The 27847-nt window shown below is 29.0% G+C and overlaps 1 protein-coding gene and 1 long non-coding RNA gene across 9 annotated transcripts in view; one reads left to right on the top strand and one right to left on the bottom strand.

Moving 5' to 3' along the window:
• LOC126896762 (hypoxia-inducible factor 3-alpha) overlaps positions 1–9700 on the bottom strand; it is a 34526-nt gene extending 24826 nt beyond the window's left edge. For 2 of the 5 annotated variants that reach the window (XR_007701931.1, XM_050669824.1), the window contains exons 1-3: positions 9293–9700; positions 5738–6063; positions 339–532 (exon numbers count right to left, since the gene is read on the bottom strand). Coding sequence is in view for 4 of the 5 variants with exons in the window: in XM_050669824.1 (XP_050525781.1) it covers positions 339–532; positions 5738–5856 (313 nt within the window). In the remaining variant the exon portion in view is untranslated. Of the gene's footprint in view, positions 1–338; positions 533–5737; positions 6064–8105; positions 8388–9292 lie in introns of all 5 variants that reach the window. The other 3 variants (XM_050669823.1, XM_050669822.1, XM_050669821.1) reach the window with 3 other exon arrangements.
• A 160-nt stretch (positions 9701–9860) lies between these two features.
• Positions 9861–21231, top strand: LOC126896788 (uncharacterized). Of its 4 annotated transcripts, none has more exons than XR_007701943.1 (5): positions 9861–9996; positions 19995–20088; positions 20244–20332; positions 20569–20904; positions 20971–21231. It is a non-coding gene; the product is annotated as an uncharacterized LOC126896788 (long non-coding RNA). The 4 variants fall into 4 exon arrangements; XR_007701944.1 differs by lacking the exon at positions 9861–9996 and adding an exon at positions 10331–10469; XR_007701945.1 differs by lacking the exon at positions 9861–9996 and adding an exon at positions 19782–19934.
• The last annotated feature ends 6616 nt before the right edge of the window (positions 21232–27847 follow it).

Consider the following 27847-nt stretch of genomic DNA (forward strand, 5'->3'; position numbering starts at 1 on the left):
TTTGTCTGCACTGGCTCGCGGCCGGTCACGTCAACGGTGTACGTCATAGACCATCGGCAACGATTCGCTTGCACGCTGACGTGTCGATACATAATTTATTGTATGCGGTGGCTTTATAGGTCGACGGATTCTGTTGTTGACCGCGGTCAAGGTCGCGTGTTGTACCTATTTTTGAAACCGTAATGTCGCGTGTAAAGTGTTTTGGTCACGTCACGCGCGTTTGCGGCATCCGACAGACACGCAGAGCAGACGCCGAACCCGCGAAAAACAACAACAACAACAACAACATCGATATCGAAAAATGTATAGGTAATAACAATAACGTGGAATGCTCTCACCTTGGAAGTAACTCTTCGTCCGGAGGTAGCTAACAGACAGCCGAAGTATGGACAGCCTATCGAGCTTGGACAGGATATTGTGTTCAAACGGCAGCAGATTGGCTAGTGTATCCAGTTCCGCGTTCAGCCGTTCTCGGTGACGTTTGCTCGGATTGCTTTTACCGACGCCGCCATCTTTTGGAGTCGCCTTCACGCTGAAACAAAACAAAAGTATTACGTTTCCAGTGTACTCTGGTTTTTCAAATTTATTTAACCATTCCTGTTGATAACATATTCCGTTAATCAAGACATTTTTATTATTGTACCGATAATCAATTTGAAACCTCAGCTCCTCTCGTTCTTCGCTAAATCAAGTTAAATATGAATATTATTGTACAGCCAAATACACTACGATACACCATAAAGGATTCTATGTGTCAACAACACTTGCAACGAAACGGCCCAATTCAAACGTATTATTGTAACGATAGGAACACAATCGACTACCAGCGAGAACGAATTCCAAATCGTAACTATAGTTTTAATAAAAAGTCACCAACTCATATCCGAAATCTGTTTTGTCGCAATAATTACCAAGCCAAGTATCGTCTCCTGTATATAATTATAGGACAAAAACATCCATAAAACTAAAATGGATTAAAAAAGAAAATTGTTATTACTCGTCTTGTGACCCTAATGTATTTGTAACTGTCGCCAGTTTCGGATTAACAAAATAAATGATACAGNCAAGTATCGTCTCCTGTATATAATTATAGGACAAAAACATCCATAAAACTAAAATGGATTAAACAAGAAAATTGTTATTACTCGTCTTGTGACCCTAATGTATTTGTAACTGTCGCCAGTTTCGGATTAACAAAATAAATGATACAGGTAACGAAATGATATTTTTTCCCTACATTACAGTTGTAGACACTACAATATATTCTTTGTAAGAACACACTCGGGACACGTGACCAAAATACGCTTTAACCCTTTTCACACCGTTTTATTGTTAGTTCATGTTACTCATTAAAAAGCCAACGTTAAAATTGGTGACCGTATTCAATATAACTTAATCATTTATCACTGTACCGAAATGAGAGATACCGGAATTAAGATTAAACCTTAAATAGACAAAATTTTTCAATGTTTTGTCAATTGACAATGAACATTTGAATGTTATCTAGATCTACAGGTTCACATAAGCGTATACAAATGATAAATACCCCAAAGAACACTTAAAAAAAATTGTTAACACTATACAATATATGTATCCAAGTTTTATTTAACATTTTTTTTTAAAATTAGTACTTTTTTTGTCACAATATCACTATTCAATACGCTATATTTCCAAAACTAACTCCATGACTTCCTAGTGACTTACNTTGACAATGAACATTTGAATGTTATCTAGATCTACAGGTTCACATAAGCGTATATAAATAATAAATACCCCAAAGAACACTTAAAAAAAAATTTTAAAAATTGTTAACACTGTACAATATATGTATCCAAGTTTTATTTAACATTTTTTTTTTTAAATTAGTACTTTTTTTGTCACAATATCACTATTCAATACGCTATATTTCCAAAACTAACTCCATGACTTCCTAGTGACTTACAAAAAAAAAAATGTTTACCCAAAATTTTGTTAATTTTGATTCGATAACCTTTTCTCTATCCCGTTTAAAAGATTTTATTGAAAATAGAATCCACTAATTTTTGTACCCTTGGAAATTAGGATTAGAATATTCGTAAACTTTCCATTCATTCCTGTTTCATTTTTTAACTGTTGATACACAGTGAGTCGAGTAAATAGTCGGACATAGTCTAGAAAAAATAATTTACCTTTCGAATTGCCATCGTCTTACAGAACATTAAGAAAGGTCAACACTGTTAGAAAATTGATTGAACGAGTGCTTTAACTAGGGATGTCATTTGAGGGGGAGGGCAGGGTGTGTGGTTGCACTCTTATTTTAAAAACAGGCCCAATTGCCCGGCAAAAATAATGCTCCAATTTTGTATACATCAATTCAAATTTCAAAAACATTGTATTATCATGGTTACATGGGTCGTTAAAAAAATATTTTGTTATCAATCAATTAAGTAAACAATAAATATATCATACTGAACCATTAATATTCGTGCCGGGCACAAGATATTGATAATGATATTAATGTTCGTAACTGTTTTTATCACAACTTATTTGCCGCGCAGTTAATTGCTAACGGCAATGAAGTGATAAATATAAAATTCAACAATTGTTACGACCTCGACACTACGTTATATTATATAATATTAAAATAGAAAGTATTATTATATTTTATACTTACTACTTATGTTGATTATCTATGGAAAAATTAAAAGAAGAATAATCAACTTCAGTAGGTATATCTATTTTTATATGGCCTGATGAAATTTCAAAATGGCCTACTTGAAATCTCGCACTCCTCCCAAAAAAAACTGAAGTGACGCCAACTCGCTTAAACCTCATTTTAGGTAAGACAATGGAAATTAGAGATTATAAAAAAATAATTAGAAATTAATTATTTTTTCAAGACTATGTCCGATTATTTACTCAACTTACTATAGATATTCAAAACCTATAAAAATATTTACAATTACATCGCTATCTCGTGCGCTACGAATGCCGAAAAATTCCATTAATTTTTTTAGAGTACATGACTTGTATATCCACCCGCTTAATACGATAAAACTCAATTAAATTTTATTTGAATGAATGTTCATGGTTATAAAAAGTTGTTAAATAAAATAAAAATTACCGTGGTCGATATTTTCTATATAAGTTACCAGAGATGTTTTTCATAACTAGGAGACAAATTGTATGTTGCAAATACGATGTTAATTTTTAATTTTTTTTTGTTCGACTTATTGCGTTTTTACAATGTACTTATCAAGTAAACGTAGTAAGACCAACAACGCGCGTCTACGGCGACGGACAACCGTATAATTTAAATGTATTTTAGACATCTCTTCGTGTACTCTGACCTCAGCAATTACCATTAAATTATCCCTTTTGTAGACATACGCGTCCACCGCTGCAGCGTTTCGGTTTTGTTCTCGATTTTGTTATTTTTTCTCTCCTAGTACATAGTTTGTTATTAAAAATCACTTTTGACGTTTCTACCGAGTCCGTTTGTCTTTTCATCGTACAACTGTATTTCTTATTAAACCCATTTGGCTCGTCTATGTCTTCTTGTCGTCCTTCACTGTTTCGAATCAACATAGCAAGTCTTTGCTGCTGTTCGAACGTTATTACAGTTATTTTGCACATCAGAGTCCGTTGAAATAGCGGCAAACAACAATTGTAAAAGGCCGTCGCACCAAAATCATCATCGACTGGTAAATAAAAAAATGATTTCTATTTTCGCAGACGTAAGTAATGAATTACGCAATAATATAAATGTATACCATATCGTTTGTACGAATCAAAAACATTATAAATATATATGCACGGCGATTGCACAATGATCCTTATACTCGACAACTTAACGCTGTTGTAATTGCTCATGTTGTGTTTTGTATGAGAAAAAATTAACACTAATTATACAAATTTTGAAATGTACCCGTAACAACACGTTCAAGGAAATCGTGTTTCTAATAAAATTACATCTGAGACTTGATTGATAACAAATTATAGGCGCATCCGTTTTTTTTTTCATTTCGGGTCGACAGTTTAATATTAGGTCTTGGGTTCTAGTATTTTATTACACATACTGATATCTACTATTGCGTTTATGTTATAAAATATACATACTTATTCGATTCAGCAAGTTAAAGAAATAAAATTAAAGTAGAGGATTTTCAACGTACACCACCGTGATTACTACAAGTTTACAAAACTCGGTACGTTTAATCGATACATATTTTTATTTTAAAAACTATCGGTTTGTAATAATAAATAAAACGCTCGTGTCTTTATCTTGTAAAATTTAACAAACAAAACGAACTATCTGGTAAATAAATTAATAACATGAATCCGAATTAATTGGACGGTGGTGTGTTATTTTACATTTGAAAAAACCGTACAGACGATTGCCGATCGATTAAATGCAAATCGGCACATTCAAAAAACATGTAGCGTACTTAGCACGCATCCGACTAAAATGGTAGAAATCTATAATTTTTCTAAGTTTTTAATTAAAGTATAAATACATGATACAACATATCCTGAAATTCATGAACTGTGCGTCTTTTGTTTCACAGAGAGGAGTGCCTTCAACGACAAGGCATTGCCTTTACAACAGATGATGAAATATATGAAAAGTTCTCCGATTGGTTTTGATCAGCTTTTAGTTATGTTGTCGAGTAATTATTTTTTTGGATAAATTATTGAACATAACTCTCGATGAGAAAGTTAATTTTAACTACTCGTTTTTTACACGAATATTTTTAAGAAAAATAATCAGACGGAGCGCCTTGTTTGAACAGAAATTTGAATGTAAATATTTAATCGTTTTGAATAGAACTTGTTCAAAATAGAACAGTTCACTTTTGGAAACACTTGAGGTGAAATCGGTGTAACAAAGATAAATTGATTTTTCTGGTCAGTCAATGTACTCTGAAGGTATTGCCAATGAAATTAGACTTAAAACCATCACGAAGCAAAAACCAAAAACACGTTGGCGAGTATATATTGGTATTACGGCACTGCGCTGGGGGGGGCCTAATCCCCACAGTCAGCACAAGTCGTAAATCCATCCCCTCGCGCATACACGCATACACACGTGCGACGGATTCGACTGGCCTGTAGAAGTTGACCACTGATCATTACTTTTGCTGCAAAGGACGTCGGCCGCGGCAGAGGGTGGTGGTAGATCGCGTGATGGACAAACATTACATTACCGGTCCGGATCTACCGTGTGTGTGTTGTTCTTGTACGCGCGTCCCGTATATAGAAGTTACTGTAACATAATCTTCGGTAATGGAGCAAACTACTATTATACACACATAGCAGTGACGTCATGAAAAACAAAACGCATCAATTACAGAGAAACGCGCGTGGTGCCGCCACTGTAATAACATGTGGACACACATATATGTATAATGTAAAATGTGTTCGCTGCCCATGTATAGCTACCCCTACTAAAACGCGTTTATATTATATTATTACATAACATCCGATTTGTATCAATCAGCAAACGTCATTAAGTACACGTACATTCAATGTAAAGGTAGGTATCATAATTTGTAAAAACAAAAGCACTATGTGCTACCACAAGCAGTGTTTAATACCCTTTAAACAACCCTTAGACACCCGGAAGCTAGTGGATGCAGCCGGCCTGGGTAAATTACTTGTGCGTAACTGAGGGTTTGCGCCATAATTACTACTAGGGTTATATCTACGCGTACACGCGTTTAACCTTTAATTAAATATTGTTTGTGTGAAAGATTACCTTTTGCCATTCCGTCGGCGTCTCTTCGTAGCATAAACTGTGCTTAAAGGGTTGACGGGTTGGACGGGCGTTGACAAAGACGCGGTGGACTGGCCGCGCATGTGCCCACTGGGAGGCATCGACGGTGGCGTTATCAACTGGTGATGCTGCACGTGGTTCTGATGGTGTTCGATCAGTGGCTGATGATAAGATGTTGGGGGGGCGCCGCATGGCCCCGTCCCCGTTACGTACTCCGTTTTGGGGAAACTCAGGCAACCCGTAGGGTGGAAGTTGTACGTCCATAATACCAACCCACGCCAACAGCCATATCTTGCGGTAATTAATCACTGCAAATAAACCGTTGGTTAGTTCAATTGATCATTTGAAAAACATTTCTAAAATTGTGTGACGACTAGTAATATCAATTTACCAAAAAAAAAAACAAACGTATGTCTCTAGTATAATTCGTTAAGTTTGATAACTAACTATATTTGAATATGGAAAACTTTTTTTTTTTACTTATTACAAGAGTTTTATCAATCAGGTAGGTCTACCTGTAAGCCACTCTAAAAAAAATAATGATATCGAGCGTTACAATACTTATTATATTATGCACAACTTAGCAGGTTTTATAGACATTCGTAGCCATCTAGAGACAAATTTAACCGCAGATTGTTTTACAGATTATATATATCAGTGCTTGAAACTGTAAAATGACATTTGAACAAAAATTTTACGATTATTCCCTAATTTCTTAGGGCGCAAAGTTCATACAAGCTAAAGCAAAATTCACTAGTGAAGAATTATTGAAATTTTAGACTTAGAAATGTTTTGTTGATTAATACCCATGAAAAACTACAGTTTTAGAAATGAATAATATTCGACATTTTTTTATACTATTTTTGCTTGAAACTCTTATTACTTTTTAAAAATGAACAAATCAATATAATTTTTTTTTTTATAGAAACCCTAGGTATTTACCTATCATTTGGTATATTTTTTTGTGGAAATCTGTCCCTTTACCTGACCGCAGGATGGATTTCAAAATGGCTATTTTCCAAAAAAAAATTAAATTTTTCAACTTAACTTTTAAAAATGCATCGAAAATATTGACACATTTATACGTGTCTTAAATTAAAGTCTATGCAATATACTTTAATTTGAAAAAAATATTGACTTCTGGACTTATCTTTGTGGTGAAAACTAACATTTAAAGTTTAAGAAAAACATAAGATTTTTGTGTAAAAAATGGAAAATTCAAAATTTTTTAATAAGTTATGGAATAAAAATTTATTTGAAAGTGTTTATAAGGAATTAGTGAAATCTGCATTAAGGTATTAAAAAAGGGTGAAAAAGAACCAATTATTTTTTTACCCCTACTTGCAGATTTCTTATGATTGTGATTTTAATCACTGTCAGATATCATCTATACTTGTACAAACTATGCCAAGTCCACACTGTGCCGCGACCTTACTGGAACGCTGTTTTTATAAATATTTTTTTATTGGAAACACAATAATTTCGTAGTATGTTTTTGTGAAAAATAATTTTTATAAAAACATAGTTAATTTCATTAAAACTTGGATAATATAATATCAAATTTGATAAAATTAATATTAGACACAAATGATAAATTATTATTATATATTATCTTAATTTGAATTATAAATTGGTAAGTATTCTTTAAAGTAACTAGTAACTTGACTATTAAGTTTTAATGGAACACTCTTAAAACTTAATAATTTATAACCTAGTTTAATTAACTTAGCATAAATTAGAAAAAACTAACTTGCACAGGACTTGATAATAACTAATCACTCCAATTTCAATAATTGCATATTTTTTTTAGATAACTATTAGATTAACAATTTTGAATTGTTACTATATAACTGCTTGTTTATTCTGGTATGCCAATTATAGTTTTTGTATATTTTATGAATGATAGGTATTATTCATATTTTATTCAAATACTAGGTCACACAGTTTAAAAAATATATGAATATATACCAAATTAAAAATATACTAGGTTTGTTGATATATTAACAAAACTAGGATATTTTTAATTTGGTATGCAATATTATACAGATATAATTTGCATACATTTTGTCATCTTACACTATTAATTATTTAAAGTTATTGACCATACATTTTAGAACATTCATTAATGAAGTATAAAACAAAACTTATATAGTTTGTCAAAAAAAATTTATGAATCTATTTTATATATTTTTATTTTATTTGTTGAGAACAATTGAACTATTGATTAAATCTCAACAGTTGAAACTGAAAATTGACTAAAAAATAAATCTCATTTATATAAGTTTTATTTATATAGAATGTTTATATAAGTTAATTCTTAAGTAAATCTAATTAAATTGGCCTTACGAACATTCTCACACGTCAGTATGATGTTTTCAACGTACGGGTTAATTTTACATACAATTAGTATTATTTTGACATAAAATATCGTAAATTCGTACACTAATATATCAATTTCATCACTATTTATACAAATCTTCCCTTTCGTTGTATGCATAAAAAATGCTTAATACATAATGTGAAAACTCGGACATTTTTTTAAGAGTGTGGTACCCTTTTAATAATTTCCCGACATCAAAAATGACGTATTGCATTCTGTTATCTTTTCTCAAATTTCGTTCAAATGTATTTGCTAGAAACAAATAAAAGTATTAGTTTTATTTACTTAAAAACGTTTTACTGGTTTGACATAGCTCATCACATTACATTATTTTTGATAAAAATTATAAACACTGATAATAACGGTAGGCATACGATATTGTGTAAAAGCAATTGCAAAATTACTTTTTGTTTAATTATTATGTGTAGAGCTACAATAGCATATTAAAGGGGCTCAAAAGGGGCAATAGTGGCGCGTAGTACATTTTTTGAAATAAATTCTTTCTTTTAAGAAAAAGTAGGTATTTCTACAACTTAAAATCTAAAAAACTGAAATATTTAGGAGCATACAAATATTAAAAATTTATTTTATCTGTGGCAATTCATACTTAAATACGCCTCAAAAAATATAACAAATTACTGGTATTTTTCTAGCTTTGTAATCGGTAAAGTTTTTAGGCCAATAATGTTTAAATTTAAATACTAAAAAAAGTATAAAAGATAAAAAATAAGTTTGTGTAGAATTATAATTTATTAAAATAATATTTAACATTGAATTTGGCTATAGTAGTTTAAAAACATACATAATTTAACGGTGTTGCTCGCACAACTTTTTTACAAAAACTCAATTCAGTAGTTTTATAATTAGGTAATTTTAAATCATAAAAATTAAACGTTTATTCAATAGTAAAGCTTTATTATATAGTATGATGTGAAAGAAATTTTAGTTATTCAACAACTAATATATTTCCCATTCAACCAAATTAGATCAAAGAACAAACTAGATAAAAATCCAAATTTATATCCCAATTACAGCGATTGGAAATGGACAATATAAGTATACGATCTTGAATTAGGTTCAGCTTAAAAATGGCGTGATAAACATGTCACGGTGTTTCATTTCATTAAAAACAAATTAGTTTTACAAGAAAAACTTACACAAATAGCCAGTGATCTTGTTTTATTAGAAGTTTTGTCAAAATTATTCGGATGGATTGTGTACGCTATCACACAACGAGTTATTAACTATTGAAAATAAAACTTAAACAAAAACATAACATGCAATTCACTTGAAATTTATACACAATTGATATTAACTCGGAGCATCAATCAAACCAAAAATTTATGTTTTGTTAGTTAGAATTGATTCTTAGAAATTGTACATCGGAATACGAAGAGCCCCCCAAAACTTGACCGTCGTCTGATATTAATATACGGTGTGTAGCAAATGACGAAAAACCGCGTGTATCTGTCTGCCGTGACTGCCAACAACACCACCTCCGACGGCACGTCCAAGCGCACTGTATAAACGCACCGTGACTGCGGCCGCGTTCCGAACGTGCCGAGTTCGCAGACATCTGTAGCGGCCACGACTGTTACCCCCCTTTTCCCGCACTATCCAAGCTATTTCCACTGTACCGTCCCCCGCTCACCCATCCCCACCCAAAAACTACCTGCTCGCTACCACTTGGACGCTTTTCATTCCACTTGGATTGGCGGTGGGCAACGGACCAATGGCGGTTCTACCGCAGCAATGGCTGACAGTCCCGTGGGAGACCGCAGTCGACGGCATCAACCGTATCTGAGTACAAAACTATATAACCAGAGCAGAAATATCCGAGGAACAGTGGATCCGGTACTTTGTATGTATACTTTCATTAATATGCGGTTACCACAGTTGTCCCTGGCTAGTGTGTGTAAAGACTAATCAAATAGTAGCAGAGTGCTACTGTGTGTTGTTCATGAAGTTCAATGAATCATCACAGGGATCAAATACTATCTCATAGTTGGTTTTTCAATTTCAAAAATAAACCAAACAAGTTTTTTTATTCGAAAAAACACAATTGTGTTTGTTTNTCGTCGTTAAACCAAACAAGTTTTTTTATACGAAAAAACACAATTGTGTTTGTTTAAATACTCAAGTATCTGAGATATGACATTAAGTTCAAATCCTCAAGTATTTGGTAAATNACCAAACAAGTTTTTTTATTCGAAAAAACACAATTGTGTTTGTTTAAATACTCAAGTATCTGAGATATGACATTAAGTTCAAATCCTCAAGTATTTGGTAAATTGATCAAAGAAAACACTGTAAGAGATCTAAAAATTCTCATATGTCAGTATGAATTTTTTAATATACACGTTAATTTTAAACACAAATAGTATAATTTTAACACAAAGTATCAAAAATCTGTATATAAATACAACATTTTTATCACTATTTATCAAAATCTTCTCTTACATTGCATGTGTTGAAAACTTCCAGTATATGTTTATACAAGGAGGCAGTTGCCCCCTTGTTCAAAATACGAGGGGGGCAAAAGTATTATTACGCCCCTCCAATAGAATCTGACAAAAAAAAATACAATGAATCTGGAAATTAATATAACACTACCATACTTAATTATTTAGCTATTTTGGCAGATTTTAGGATTAAAAAATGTTAATGAATTTACTTAACTCCAGTTGAATATCAAATAACAGTAATTAAATTACTATCATAAGAAACGCTTCAATCCAAATCTGTAAATAGTGTTTAATTTTAAGAAATTGGAGGATTATTCCTAAAGCAAAATTAAATCCTATTTTTTTTTTCTACTTTGGCTGTCATTTGTACATAGAAAATAGGTCGTCAGTACAAATTTTTTTTTTTTAACTTAAAGTACATTGCATAAGCTTAAATTTTACATATGTTTTAAAAATGCAATGTTTCCAGAACATCATTAAAACTTAAGTTAAAAAAGTTGAGTTTTGTAAAAAAGTTGCTATTTTGAATCACCCTCTGTGAGCAGGTAAAAGATCAGATTTTTAAAAATATTATATCAAATAAAAGGGAAATTCATAAGGTTACGATACAAAAAAAGAAATATTTTGGTTCGTTAATTATTCAATAAGTTATGGAAGTTTTAAGCACCAAAATAACATTGATTTTTTAGATAAAAATTACATTTCGGTTTAATTTTGACGGCCATTTGCACATAGAAGATAGGTCGTCGGAAATTTTTTTTTGTATCTTATAGTACATAATTTCAGCTTTAATTTATCATATGTTTAAAGGACGCAGCATTCGCGGAACATTTTTAAAAGATAAGTTGAAAAAGTTGAATTTTGTAAAATTGTTGCTATTTTGAAACCCCTCTTATGATCAGGTAGATAAATGGGAAATTAATAAAGTTTCAATATAAAAAAAATTATTTTAATTTGTTCATTTTTCAATGAGTTATGACAATTTTTAAAAAAAAAGTAAACTAAATGACGAAATTTACCGATTTAAAAAAAATCGTCATTTTTAAGGGATTTTCACTATTTACGGGGAACGAAGGAAAATTTTTCAATTTTTTAGGCTAATGTCTTCAACTAGATATTATTTGTGATCTTTTGACGTAAATAAATTAACACATCATAGTAAAATTAATATGTACTTAGCTTCGCATCCAAGCTAATAATATGAAATATTAAGAGTGAAATTTATAAATTACCGATTTTTTTTTTAAATGATCACTAAAATGCACCAAAAAATAGCTTAACCCGCTTTTTAGCTTAGTAACAATCAATGGGACCTATTGTTTGTCATTAAATGTTTGCCCCTCCCCTCTGTAATAAATAATTCCGGCGCTCCTGATTATAATTTAATGTTATGTTACTTAAAACTATTATTTTAATTCAGTGTTTTTACTTTATTTTTAAATCAATTTTAAGAAGGCATTAGTCTATTCCATTCGTGGTTATATGCTGTATTGATATGTGACAGATGAGCAGGAACGCCTAGACCATGATACCCTAGCAACCCCTGAAATATTGTATGATACTATCCTAGTCACAAAACTTTTCAATATACATTTGAGTTTTTGTCGTTATGATCCTCCATTTAGTGTATTTAAAATTTTATAATTGTGATAAATATTAATAATAATTTTGATAGGATAACTGATCTAGTTATTAAACACCTCCCAATAGGTGAGCACTATCGGTATTACTTAAAATTTTTAATCTATGGAATCAAAGTTTAACAATTTTTTTAGTTTGTTAGGCATGACTTAAATGACAAAAATTAATACACATATGTTGACATCTAAACATGATATGAACAATCGAAATTTCGTTTTCAAAATAACCAAACCTTCCATTAAAAGTATAATCATTTTAGAGCATATACACTTATTATTTTACAGATAATAGAAATTAAATCATCTTAATCAATCTATTATATAATTTAACTTTGATAAATCATTAATCGTTCAATAACTAAACGACTTTTACCTATTACACTTATTATGAAAATGTAATTCAATATATTTATTTATATTAATCCGTACACTATGCAAAAATCCTTTGAAACAATCAACAAACGCATTATCAAAATGCGTTTAATAAACATTCTGTTAAATAAATTATTTTTTTTGTTAATTCAGCCATTATTTTTATTAGAAGACTAAAAAATTAGTCAAATGAATAAATACTTCATTATAGAAACACAAAAATGTTTTATTTTTATCTTTTATTATTGTTACTTTATTAATTAATTATTTTTAGATTATTACTAAATGATCAAAGGTAACTGTGACAAATAATTTTATTGCAATTAATAAATAGTACGGTTATTCCATGGTTACCTTTACTTGAAATTTTTAGTGGTTCAACATTTTATTTTATTTCATGGAAAAAATTTTATCAAAAAAAAATTCTGTCATCATGATTAGACTTATTCGTATATTGAACCCATTAACAAAAATTAAATCAGATAACACGTTTATCAGTAGAATTAATATCGTGAAAGGTTTTCTGTTGGAAATATTTGCCTTAACTTTCATGATAGGAAATTCCAGATTCTATTTCAATTTTTAATTTTGAGTATAACTTATTGTAGATAATTATTCAAATCATAATAAATATTTTTATAATTTTAGTTAATGAAATATTAATGATATTCAGTAACTATTTTGTTGTATAAGTAAGAAAAATATTAACTAATAGAATCTTCTAAACAATTGAATAATAACACAAGAAAAAATGTTTTATTGTATCAATGTATAACTTATAAAAAATAATTATATATTCATATTCAATAGTTAGCATACAGACTGGAACAGATTCAACTAATAATTATATCTTTTGATTAAATCAACATATCGTTATATATATATTTTAATTATGTATACATTTTTTAACTACGTTGAAATCAAATGTATTATTTTTCGTAAAAATTAATTTATTTTTAAATACGAAATAGCCAGTTTTTAAGTACTTTTCTTTAAAAAAATGTTGATAGTTCTATAATTATTTAGTTACATTTTAATACGTTGAGTGGGTATGTAACGCGGGTGGAGTATACGTCATAAGTATACATCAGATGAGCTCTACCTACCCGCGCTAATAATTACTCAATAATTACTTATCCAAAAGTTATCGACCAATCAATATTTTTCTAAGAAAAACGATTGGCTATTTTGAAACTGAAAAATAATTAGTATATACAAATAATAATGATAATACATTTGATTTTAACGTAGTCTAAGAATTCATAAATTATTAAAAAAAAAAAAAAATGCTATTAAATCAATTTTTGATATCATCAAAATTATTCGTTTAACAATCTTTTATTGTATAATACAATAAGGGAAATGTACAGGATGTTCAGTAAGTCAGGATACCCGTTTCCTGACTTACTGAACACCCTGTATAACTTCCCTATACAATTTTTTTTTTTAATTGTAATTATGGAGCTTCCCATAAGGATGAAAGACCTGTTTTGTAAGAGACCCCCAGGACCAGGACTGTTTTTAAGATTTCGACGTGTGTTGGATACATGAATTTTGGCACCCACAATTTTTTACACTATTGCCCTTATAAATAATATTGACGAACAAGTTTTCATCAAACTTGTGATGATAGTGTTAAAATAAAAATGAAGAACATAAAATAACATATAAAACATAACTACAAATATTTTTATTCGATCAAATGTATGTTGACAATATTTGTAGATTATGCTTCTTAATGTTGAGATTTGCTACTAAGAATATTTGGGGAGCTTATTACCTTTACGAATTACTTCCTAAATACGGCTCTGCTCAGACCAATATCGCCCTTAGTCCGGCCCCGACAATATAGATTTCAAAGTAAGGTTATTAAGTATAAGTTTTTAACTGAACATAACTCGACTAATTTTGAACCATTTGCTTTTGTTTGAAATGTCTTTGGTTTTCCTAAATTTTATTCAACTGGTGATTCAACGATTTTGCCCGAATCGCGCCTGTAGAATCATACCCACTGTTAAGGATAAACATAATTGTTTTTAGCTTTGTTCATCAATTTATGATGACAAAAAGTTCTAGAAAAATGTTATAATTTACGTAAGACAACACAATTATAAATATTCTTTGAGCCTTATAAATCGTAATGGCAGTCCTAATATGGTAATTTACTTAATAATTTCTTATTATTTATATTTTTTATAACATTGTTTTATTAACGCATTTTAATGTATTATTCGTTCATAACATAACATTTTTGTTTTTAAATCATTTTATTTATTTCATATAAAACACAAACAACTACAATAGCCTATTACTTTAAATTAAAAAGTAATGATTATTATAATATGTAACTAATATGTAAGAATTTGTTTGTTTCCAAGTACTTGTTTCCAACCGGAATTTAACCTATTTTGAAACTTTTTATAAATCTATCTGATAAATTACACCATGGGTTGAAAATTGTACTGTTGTGCGCATTTTTTATTTAATAAACAAGAAAATTGTGTTTGCAGTAATTTTACATTATTTTATTATCATTTTAAATTAAAACGCTCATAAATTCTAAATCTACCGGGAAATATCCATCGATTTCTTTCATTATAAAAAATCGTAATTAAGTGTGTACCGTGTTTAAACGCGGACAGAAATTAAAAAGGTTCTATATATTGTTTAAGTACATCATATACCGTTCTTCGGCTATCAGAAATTACGCCAACACCCCCAACTGAGGCTCCCCGTGGCTTACCATCGCCGTAGGTGATCAAGCATTAAAAAAATCAAATTCTTGTACACTCGTATTCCGCATTCAATGCAGAACAAAAATACTAAACGGCATGATTGTATGATAAGCACTAATGACAGTATTATTTATTAATCTGGACACCAAGAAGACATCATTATTTAAAACTAAGTTATCATTTTTTACATCTTAAATAATTATGAAAAGAGTTTGAAAATTGCTACTTGTTCACGAAATTTCTTCATAAACGGTGTACTTTTTCCGAGGTATGCACTAAGGTTTGTTTTGCGTGTAATATTATTTTATTTATTATAATAAATAGAACAATATTACATAAAACTAACTTATAAGTTTACTTTATGGTAATTTAATAACATAAATACTATAATGAAATACACAAAAAATTTAAATAACCAAAAAAAAATCGATTTTTAAGTAGTCATGATACAGTATAGATTGAGCCATGAAACTACTTTCGATAGTAAAATATTTTTTGTTTTTTTTTTTATTCATATATCAACATATTTTTTGAGTATTCAAAATAAATTATTTTACAATCTGTGTTTTTGTTTACTATTTTAGTTTCCATAGAACAATGAAAAAAACTAGGAAATTATTCAATTAAATTAGCCAAATGAACAAAATTTTAATATAAAAATTGTGTTTGTATATCATTGTTGTCGGAGAAAATATATTATACCTGAACTCCAATGGAGACGATTACGTGATGAGTTTTATTCTCAACTTATCTATAGCAATGTTAACTATTATCCAGCAGTGCCATATTTGTATACTTTTAATATAATACAAGAATGTAACTAACAATTACTAATTCATATTAAAAAAAAAAATCTCTTTGGAAGACATCCAAAATAGTGTCCACGCCACGGACGACATTTAGAATACATTTTAATTTTATTATGTGATGTTTTGTAAATAATGCATCGGCTAATAATTAAAAACTCACTTTTATATAAAAAAAAGTATGCATAAAAGCATATAATAAAAATGATATCGCTGCTGGTGCCCGTTATTATATTATTGTATACATATTTCAATATTATATCTTAACGTTTAATTTAAAATATTAAAGCTATGTTCAATATAAATCGTAATATTATTGACTATAAATCTCACAGCGTTGGAACTGGACGTCACATGATGTGTGTGTTTTAGTTATTTTTTATATACAAGTAGAAACGTTAAATTATTGCCGACTGTATGAAACAATATATAAATAAAAATAGTAGTATTTTTAATAAACTTGTATATTCAATCTGTCTGAAACCCTTCTGTCCGTTGAAAAAGTCTGTTCGTTATAACAATAAATTCATATTCGTCATAAATAATACACCACTGAGTAACACTTATAAGCTTATAAAAATGTCTACAGATTCTAAAGTATTCCATTAGAATTATGATGTATTTGATTATGTCATAAATATTTCATATTATTTATTTATATCAATTATAAATTAAGTTTCATTTTAACAATTCGTCAAATAAAACCCCAAAAAAAATATATTGATAATATTTTTTAACTTATTTTCAATTATGATTTAATTTTGAAAATAAATTTGTTTTGTGTCAGCAAAATGATTTTGTCTACAAAATGATTCTTTACATTTCATATCACTATTTTGGTAGTTCGTATCGACACGTTATGTGTGTCGACAAAATATATTGTTTTACTACAAATACCAAAAATCACTGTTTTAGATTGTCGTTTATTATTAGCGCACATCCACAAGATTATTTCAAAACCGAAAAGACGAATGTAATAAACAAGTACTCTTCGTAAAAAGACGGGTCGCTGCAGTTGGCCACGCGCTGTCCGGACGTCCAAAGTTAGCAGCGTTGACGGTTCGCGGTGTCCAGTCGCAGGACACGTCCAGACTCGGTGGCGTACATTCTCGACGTCGTGAAAAAGGGTCGAGCAGCCGGTCATTGTTGGACTTTGTACCACACACATATCGTATTCAGTGACAATCAGTCAAACTATCACAAAATAAGGAGCGGTGGCAGACAAAGGTGGCGCGGGTTCCCATGTTCTGTATGCCAGAGAGCGCCGGGGCTTGTGTCAGAATAAATTAAAGAATAACGTTGTCATTATTCAAAATAGCATTGATTTTACAAAATTTAGTAAAATGTGCAGTTCTAATTATGAAAATATTCATAAATGTTATTTATCGGAATAAACCTTATCGTCTTACAAAAATATATAGAAAATACTTTTTTCTACTAATGTGTACTTAAAAGTAGTTGTAAACAAAATATTCAGTACATTAAAACAGGCCATTGGCGTTTCCTGTTAAAACACGTGTTTGTGTTTTTTTCAAAACAACAATGATTCACGTGAAAAATTTAAACGTGGAAGTTTATTAGATGAAATGTTTTCAAAAATTATAATTATTATTTTTCCATAAAATAAATTACAAGTATATATTAAACGCAACTATTTTACAATTATTATAATGACATTGGATATTTAAAAGTAAATTGTGTTTCAAATCGTTATTTGCATGATTCATTGATAAGATATAGAAACTTTTCTCGTATAAATAATTGAAATTTTTTTTTTTTTAATTTTGTGAGAAAAGTAATAGCAATTTTACTCATAGTCGCGATTCCATTAACCGCCTACGGCCTTATGATGCCCACGTATAAGTAGAGTTACACGGTTTGTTGTTATTATTATCATTATATTTTTTTCTCTTGGCATCCATCAATTGTCGTGTAATTGAGACTATTATATAGAAAACACGACCGGTACAGGCGGAAGAACAAAATCCTCAGGGCTTCGATACGTAATTACAGTTCTGAGTTGAGTATATAATAATATTATTCTAAAAACAGCCCAACATCATCTACGGACGGTTCGATTTTTGTGTTGTATTCTGTTTTCCATCATTTTTTTTTCTCATTTATTTCAGAATATTATATTTTCCAATCACTTCTTGGTCACGCTATAGCACTTCCTTTACATTGACGAGACGTTCGCATACGTATTACATCGTAAAATACTCATTACACTATACATGAATATATATATGTACCCATTTAAACATTATTATTATCTATCAAGTGTTCACTTATCTAAGTACGTAACATTACATATATCAGTCATGTGCACGTCCTATAACACATATTTAGACTCCAATTACTCAACTTATTTCAAATTAAATTACTCGTATACGGGAAATTTAAAAAACAAAATCCTGTACAACAAAAAAATAAGTGGGATTACACTTTTCTGTACGTTTTTTATGTAAGATTTGTGATAATTATTCATTTTATGTATTTTGATACGTTAATATATGTCATACGTTAATGTGAAATTCAAAATCTTTATAAATCAACGTTTCCAGTTTTATACTATTTCATCTAGTTCAATAATAAAAATGTGTTATTTTAAAGTAACATTAAAATAATGTAAAACAACTCAGTCCATTTTAAGTTATTTTAGTTATTTTTAAGTTATTTTACAATAAGTGTACTGTTTGAAAACGATACGTTCATTGCAACAAACGAATAATTATTATTTTGCCTTGAATTGTTTTTAATTATAATCTTACATTACGTGATAAAAGTTTGATTACTTTTCTCTAGTGTTGCGATTGTATTTTTTCTCCAGTAATGTTTTTCGTGCATATATCTGTGTACTGATGTTTTTATGCGTTCCCGTTAATAACGTTTGCCATCGAATGTAAATTTAAACAAGTGGTTAAAAAATAATTTTTCCCGAAGAGTATTTATTATGATTATTTAACTAATATTTTATATATTATTGATGTTAGAAATATATATATAATAGTTTATCTCCATAAAAGTGGTACTTTGACAATGTCCTTAATTTAAATAAATCCTTTATGAAATTTCTATGGAAAATTTTCTGAAAAATTAAATTATAGGAGGCTAACTCAATCAAATTTGTGTAGGATACAAAATCGACCAATGTACATTAATCAAATAGTCTACAAAAATATATTTTAATGTAAATAACAATAATATGTGGCCAATTAAAAGTGTACTCATTTATTTATTGTAAATCTATAGCTTAATAAAAAAAAATGTATTTGTGATGACTCTTCTTCAGTCGTAAACTGCGTGAACACCTATTGCCACAAGGTGCACAATAATAGGGATCTTGAATATATAAAAAATAATAAAATTCACTGCATTTTTCGATTTTGATTGAAGTTTCCTGTGTGGTGTTAGTTCTAACTGCCACAGCAGCGCGTTCCCCTCGTCCAAGTAAACGAAACCTTTATCCTATTAGTTTTTTTATACAAACCTTCAACACACATGTATACGTATACAATATTATCGTAATGTATATGCAATACACACACACACACACATACACACATACAAACACACGAACACATATACATGTATACGCAGAGGTCGCGTGATCAACTGCATTATGCCGGACGCGTGTTTATTTTCGCATGTTGTCAACATAAACAATAAAATACAACTGTTTGCGCACCCAGTGTTGCTTTACTAATGTTGTAGTCAGAACCATGTGAACTGCTAGACGTTATTTTTGCAAATAAAATTCTACCAGGAAAATGTACATCTTGTATATTTTTCGTTAATATAAATTAATATTAGTATGCAATTAATTTTGGTTTTTTTACAGACATAACTTTGTATAACTATGGTAATCTACTAGCTACCGTTACTTCAAGTATGATCGAATGTTTACCGAATCCCAAGACGATATAGCAATCAATGTAAGTAAATAAAAGCAATTTGTCATATTATAGCCAGCCCTAACTTTAGCTAGTTCGGGACAAGAAGATTTTTTTTAAAAGATATAGAATTTGATTTTATTAATCATAAATACTCGGATACGAATTAATTCATTTTATGATTTAAATTTGAATAGAGACATATCGAAGTTGGAAATTGCCTGGAAACCTATTTAATTGGCTCACATTGTCAAAAAATGTGGATTTCATTGCAATTTTTATAACGGTTTGTTGAAATAATTTAAGTATTTGTTATCAAATAATGGTTATCTTTTTAAAAAGAACCCTGGATACTACTCTGACTTGTGTTGAAATCTCTTTATTATAAAAAATTCAGCGTTAATTTTTATTCAAAATATGTTGAATACATATTTTTATTAGATTTAATATTAATCACCGATTGTCTATATTTTTTCTGTTATAGTTAATTTAATATATTATTGTTCATTTTTTGTGTTTAAGCATATTCGATTAATAAGCGGTACCAGAGTCGTGCTAAGAGATGACCAACGGTGCAAATGCTCTAAGACAAAACACATTTGAAGGGCGCTAAAAAAACATTAAAACTTCCTTTTTTTTTGCATAAGATGTATCTTGTTTAAAATATATTAATTAGGAGCTCCGAATATATGATTTCCCTAGGGTATCAATAGCAGTTGGCACAGCACTGGGAGGCCGTTAGAAGTAAGACCGAAAAATCTGGAAACATAACCCTTTTAACAGTGTCGTCGTGTGAACACGGCAATGTGACAGATTGTTGCCTTATTGTTGTTTTTAGGACCTCGCACTTCTACACATGTATACAGTTCTAAATTATACAATTTTTCAATTTTATTCAATACTTGATTGTATATTTAATTATAGAAATAAGTATACGTTATAATCATAACGAAAAATATATGAAAAATATCAATTAACGTAAAATGTGTGGATTTTCGTTCTCGCTGACACAAGCAATAGCTTTTAGTTCAATATCTTGGAAGGTATGAAGATTTTTAGAATATTGTCATGAAAGAAAATACTTTTTAATATGATCTATATCTAATATCAATATGATAAGAATTGTTACCAAATAAATTTATTGTTATATAAAAATAGTTCAGTGTAATTTTTGTTATATTAAAAATGACGAATCAAAAAATATTTAATCATTAATAAATAATAAAAAACTTTAAACAGTTATGTTATGTTTAAAAAAAATAATAATAATGATATTATAATACAGTTTTAATCAGTGTTGAATTCAGAATTATTTTCTAGGAGAAGGGGTTCTAAGCATTGGAGCAATCAGAAAAACATTGGTCGCTATATTTCCATAATATTATTATAAAAAAAAAAAATTAGATGAGCAAGAGAATAACAATGCTATTTAACGAACCGTTTTGCGTCAATTTTCGAAAATAGCTATATTGTCACACTGAGATAGAGTTGGGCTATCCAAATGTCAAGTATACCTGTATTCAACACTGACCATAATAATATATTATTAAAATATATTTTTGGTATATTAAAATAGCTACGTTTTGGTCAGCTAAAAATAATTCTGTGTCTAATGTTTCTCAAACTGTCGAAATATTCCCAAGAAAAGCTACTAAATAATATGTAATTTGTTCGAATGCCATGAACATCCACGTGCATTATAGTCCTGTCTGTGAAAATATCTCCGTTCACTGGGCGTAACCGTCGGCCATCCAATGAACAGCGGTAACCGGTTGCATTGTTTCCTCGGGTGCATTGTGCATGTAATAATGATAGTAATAACATTATCGACGTCGGAACAGACTGAGTAATAATTGACGTGAAGCAATTACACTTGACGGCCGCCATGTTAAAACAATTTTCAGAAATATATAAGTACTGTAGAGTATAAAGTAGTGAATGAACCGGACATAACTTTTCAGCCAATCGAAATGTGAGAAAATGTCGAACGCAAAACTCAAAATTTAAATAAACAATAATATATTTCTGAAAAAAAAATTGTTTAACGTGTTGATAAAAACCTTTTACTTGGACATTATTTAAAAATTTACAGAACCGACGATAATTTCCATACGTGTGGGAATTTTCGGGGGAAATGTCATCGTGACATATGTATGACATTTTTAACGCACACGTTAATTTTACACACAATTGTGTGACTATTTTTTTTTTGTTAAAATCACTAGTTATTTTTGGTTGCATTCCTAGAGTAGATTCCATAGGCGGACCCAGAGTTTTACATTTGAGTGTGCTCGAAAAATATATATATTTTATTAATATACATGGGATTATTGGAGGTTTAATGGGTTTTTGGGAATTTTATGAGGTTATATGCGGGGAGGGCGGGTATAACTTGTAATAGTGTGTATTTATAAATGTGTTATAAATACACTCTCAACCGCGCTACATACCACTCTATGTTTTAAATCTTGTAACTCAACAAGTACTTATCCTAAAGTTGTTATTAACACATCAATATTTATTTTAAGAAAAGAGCTGAGGTATAGCTATTTTAAACATTTAAATATCACAAAATATCGAATAAAAATTTTTTTTTTTAATTGAAATAAATTTAGTCCAATTGTAAGCAAATCCGCATGCAAATATCTCCATTATTTCAAAAGTAATTCAACTGAGTAAAACACAGCGGGACACCTGTAGAGGTTATGAAAAAAATGTACATATTTTTTTTTGTATTAACTTTTATTATAATATATAATTATTAAATGTCTTATTGTAATAATCTTCATTGAAACGGCACAATACTTTTAAATTCTTCTATAATGTCAGAGGCTTCAACATTGTCTGTTAACTCTCGTTCGACATATAATAACATGAGTGTTTCCAATCTATCTTGTGTTATAGTAGACCTTAACTTCGATTTCACATGAGTGAATTTAGAGAACGCTCTTTCGCGACAGCAACTTGTTACGGGTATGACAGAAAAAGTTTGAATTACTGCATTGAAAGCCGTTTAAATGTTGTATTTTTCATTTTCTTGCATCCGCTGGATCCATCCACTTAATGTCGTTGCTGAATTTCCAGTAATTACTGTCTGATCGGCTTTTAATAATTTAATTTCTGCCATTAAATCATCTTGAGAAATTTTAAATGTTTCTTCTAAAATAGCTGCTTCATCTTTATTTAATTTTATATTTAAGAGATTTCCCACATTTATAATTTTGATTGTTTCCTGCTGAAATCTGAAATCTAACGACGATACCATGTTATCTAAAATTTGATAAAAACACAAACTTCGTAGTTATTCGTCCTTAGTTTCATAATTATGTTGTGTTTTGGCAGATTCGTCGAAGTGACTTGATACCTTCCGTTTTTTAACTGATCTATTTCTTGTTCTATGCACAAATCTTTTGCTTCATTAAATATTTGTTGAAATTCTGTCTCATTTCTTAGATTTATAAATGCTGGTCATAGTAATAATGAGATTAATATCAGAACTTTGTAGCAATTTGCTTACTTTAACTGTTAAATGAAATACGGGGTGCATCATTGTTAACCCGAATATGAAATTAAAAGACTTTACTTGATTAACCAATTCCTTTAACTTTAACATCACTTTGTTTAGTTATTTCAATAATTTCAGTAAGAGCTCTAAAGATGGGTAAATAATTAACCTTTATCACAGCAACAGCTTCTATGCGACAAGCCCACCTAGTCGTAGAAAGAGACATAAAAGTTCTCAATGTTGATCCAATATCTATAGGATATTTTTTCAAAAGTTGCGTGTCTAATTTAACCTAAAAAAAAATCTAATTTAACCTTGTCTGACGTTTAACAATCAAGAAAATCTACATTCCGATTTGACTTGGCAAGCATTTTCTGTTTATTTTCATTTTTTAAATATAGGGCTTTTTCGAAATGATCACTTTAAACCACAAGACTAATTTGTTTAGATATTATTAAAAATAATAACTTGTTTTATAACTTTAAATATTGATACATCGTCGTTTTTTTATTTTTATTATCTCTATCAAATCTTACTTCTTATTAAAGACAGATTCATTAAATGATATTCAAAATTACTATTTAGATTAAAATAACGTTATTAAATATTAGTACTTACATTGTATTGATGATTTTCGCTAAAAGTTAACGTCAAACACAAAATTAAAAGACAAGACGTGACACAAACACGTAAGCCGATTGACAGTATATCATGTTTGATCAATTTTCAAATAACTCCAGTTCAAACTCAGAACTAAATTTTTGTGCAGTTTTAAATTAATTCGTCAAAATATATTGGCACTGGGTTGTTTAAATCGAATTTAACAAACACATTTTTTCAAGGTCGAATAATGAACGTTTATATTATCCGGTCACTTCAACTTTCCTGACACCTTTATTTTGTTACTCGGGATGTTATGTTATTAATAGTCCAACTATACTGTAGTAGTTTACATTATATTAAGAACATTGATCAATATAACAATTTAGTAATATTATTATTACTATAATTGTGCTTATATTATGTTTAGTATTTTATCAAAATTTTGGTCTGACCTTAACGAAAATAACCTTAAGGTCAAGAGGTATCAAAGAGTCAATTGCTCGTCATAAAATGAGAAAAAAGACCTCAATATGTTCAGTAAGAACAATTTCTGAATATAGACCCTATTAGGATATCCTACGCCATTGTTATAAGTTATAAGTTATATTATTGATTATAACAATTATCCATCGATTATTAATGTTATTGCGAAATTAATATTGATAAATAAATAAATGTATAGTTAATAGTTTGAATGAACCATTTATCATACATATTTTATCTTGGTAATCCAAATTAACTATTGTTAAATTAATTCTAATTGCAATGTATCTATACAACTTCGATGCGAAGCTGAAGAGGTATTAATTTTATCATGATGTGTTTATTTTTTTTTATTTGTCTATCATTACTTTTTCTCAGCTCTCACTGGATCACAAATCATATCCAGTTGAAGAAATTACTCTCAAAAATTGAAAATTTTGCCCTCGTTCCCCATAAATAGTTAAAACCCCTCAAAAATGACTATTTAAAAAATCAATAAATTTCGATATTTTTTTTTCTAAAAATTGCCATAACTTATTGAAAAATGAACGATTCAAAATAATTCTTTTTGATGTTGAAATCTTAGATATATTCCTTTCATTTGATATAAATCTTTTAAAAATATGACCATTTATCTGCTTATAGGGGAAGATTCAAAATTGCAACTTCTGCACAAAACTTTAACTTAAATTTGAAAATGTTCCGGGAATACTCCGAACTTCAAACATATGTGAAAATAAAGTTAATGTTATATACTATAAGTTCAAAAAAAAAAATTTATACCGACGACTTATCTTCTATGTGAAAATGGTTGTCGTAGATAAAAAAAATGGAATTTTCGTGTTAACATTTACGATTTTATATTTTATTTTTTCAACTTTGAATTACTATTTGAAAAATGAATGGATCCATACAATTATAATTTCATAAATATTTTATGTTTATTTCTTTCATTTGATATATTTTTTTGAAAATCTGACTTTCGACCTGACCACAGGGGGTATTCAAAATAACAATTTTTACACACAAGTTAAACTTTTTCAACTCAATTTTTGAAATTTTTCCGGAAATAATGACATGTTTATTTAATCTTAAATTATAGCTTATGTAATATACTATACTATGAAAAATAAAAATTCGAGATATAGTGTATATGGTTATCATATTCAAAAATAGGCTATTTTTACGTTAAAATTCTTGATATTGTACTTTAATATATCTTATGGGGTACACTGTTTTTCAGGATTACGATATGAAACTAAATGACATGAAAAGAATGCGACGAATCATTGCCTGCGACAATTAGAACTTTAGAATTCTGTTAGAACTTTGATTTTGAATAATCCACCAATTTCTTAAAATTAAACACTATCTACTGATTTGCATCGAAGCATTTCTTATGATAGTGTAATATCACTTTCAGATAACATCTATACTAGTCCCAACTATGATACGTCCCCGCTGTGCTGGGTTTTTTATTTTATTAAGTACCTTTTAAGTATAATTTGTTTAGGTAATTCAAAGTTAATAATCCTGACGAATATATACCAGATTCGTGTCTTTCTGTAAATTGTCACACGAAGTATTTAGAAATAAGAGATTACTACAATATATCTGATAAAAAATGCAAACCTATACCGATTTATAAACTGACTAATACGAAAAAACGAAAAAGGCGATGGAATATATATTCCATTGATTTACTAGATATCTAGTAAATCAACACAAACAATTTCACCAACACCAGTACGTTAACTGATTACTCAAGTTGAATTATTTTTGGCATAGGTATGTATAGAGGCGTATCCAAAATCGAAAATCTTTTTCTTGACGTGGATTTACAAAAGAAAATTTTTGTACTCCTTCCTCATCCTATTAAAATTATGCATTTTTTTCATTAAATATGGAAATTTTACCTAGACTTACCTCATAAATACGCCTCTAGATATGTATGAAAATTGTTCGTATACTTGCTCAAATGTAAAAAAAAATTAAATTTTTATTTATACATTATAATTTATTTAAATTAGTTATCATATATATAGGCGTTAAATATAGGACATTAATTTATTACACTAGTAATTTTCAATTGAGACACACGTAGATAGTTGGATATAGAATATACTTTTGCAAAGATAAACCTATTTTAATACAACACTAATAGTTATTTTCTTTACTTTTGGGTACTAAGTATACCCTAAGCTCTTGACAAATTTCGCCACGCATATGTACATTTTTTACACTATAGTAAAAAATATGTACATTCTCGAGAATATATATCTTAAGAACTATAAATAATTAGATCTATTCATTTTAGCTCTATAGATTTGAATTTACAGATTAAAATTGAACTATATATATAACATAATTTTAATCTGTAAAAAATAAAGAAGAAAATATTGTGCAAATTTAACATTAATTCTTATTTTGCATATCAAAATAAAACGTACCATGTGTATATATGTATATATATATATGGTACATATTCTTGTAGAATCGTGCACGATAAATATTCATTACATAAAAAAAATAGAACAATATTGTTCAATTTTTTCACTAAGGAGACTTTATTTTTTCTTTCGAATTATTAAATAAATCAAAATAAAAATTGTCCTCAATTTTATATTACATTAAAAAAATTTATATTTAAAAGAGTACTTTAAAGAAGAACAATTTTTTTTTAATTATATAGATACTTACAGTCATAATAAGTGGTTTTGATAAAAAACTCATATAATATTGATAAAAACTTGCCTCCTTTTTAAAATTTTGCTAAAATTATCTTATTTTTTATTTGCATCAAGGACCGAATGTTGTTTGAGGGCTTAAGTATGTAATCACTTCTAAAGATATTATAAGAAAATAGTTTTGGATTAGAGTATCATTAATTTTTGTGAAGACTTATTATTTATACCAAAATAAGACTATCAATGAGTTATTTTAATTAAAGTTTTACATTGTTATAACGGATACTATATTAATATAACTGGTATTTTCAACTGCCACAAAAGATGGAATAGCTCAAACGACATCGATTCGAATAATTTAACACCTTTAAAAATTTTGTTACACACATTACAAAAAAAAAAAATCAGCTTTTGGAAAAGTATATTAATTACTTTAACATGCAGTACAAATACTACACTTGTTTTGTAATAATATTCTTATTTTTTTCAATTTTTGTTTTATTTAAGATTCATTATTTTTCCG

The sequence above is a fragment of the Daktulosphaira vitifoliae genome, unplaced genomic scaffold (assembly GCF_025091365.1).
Source record: "Daktulosphaira vitifoliae isolate Bord-2020 unplaced genomic scaffold, ASM2509136v1 Scaffold_1, whole genome shotgun sequence".
Taxonomy (NCBI): domain Eukaryota; kingdom Metazoa; phylum Arthropoda; class Insecta; order Hemiptera; family Phylloxeridae; genus Daktulosphaira; species Daktulosphaira vitifoliae.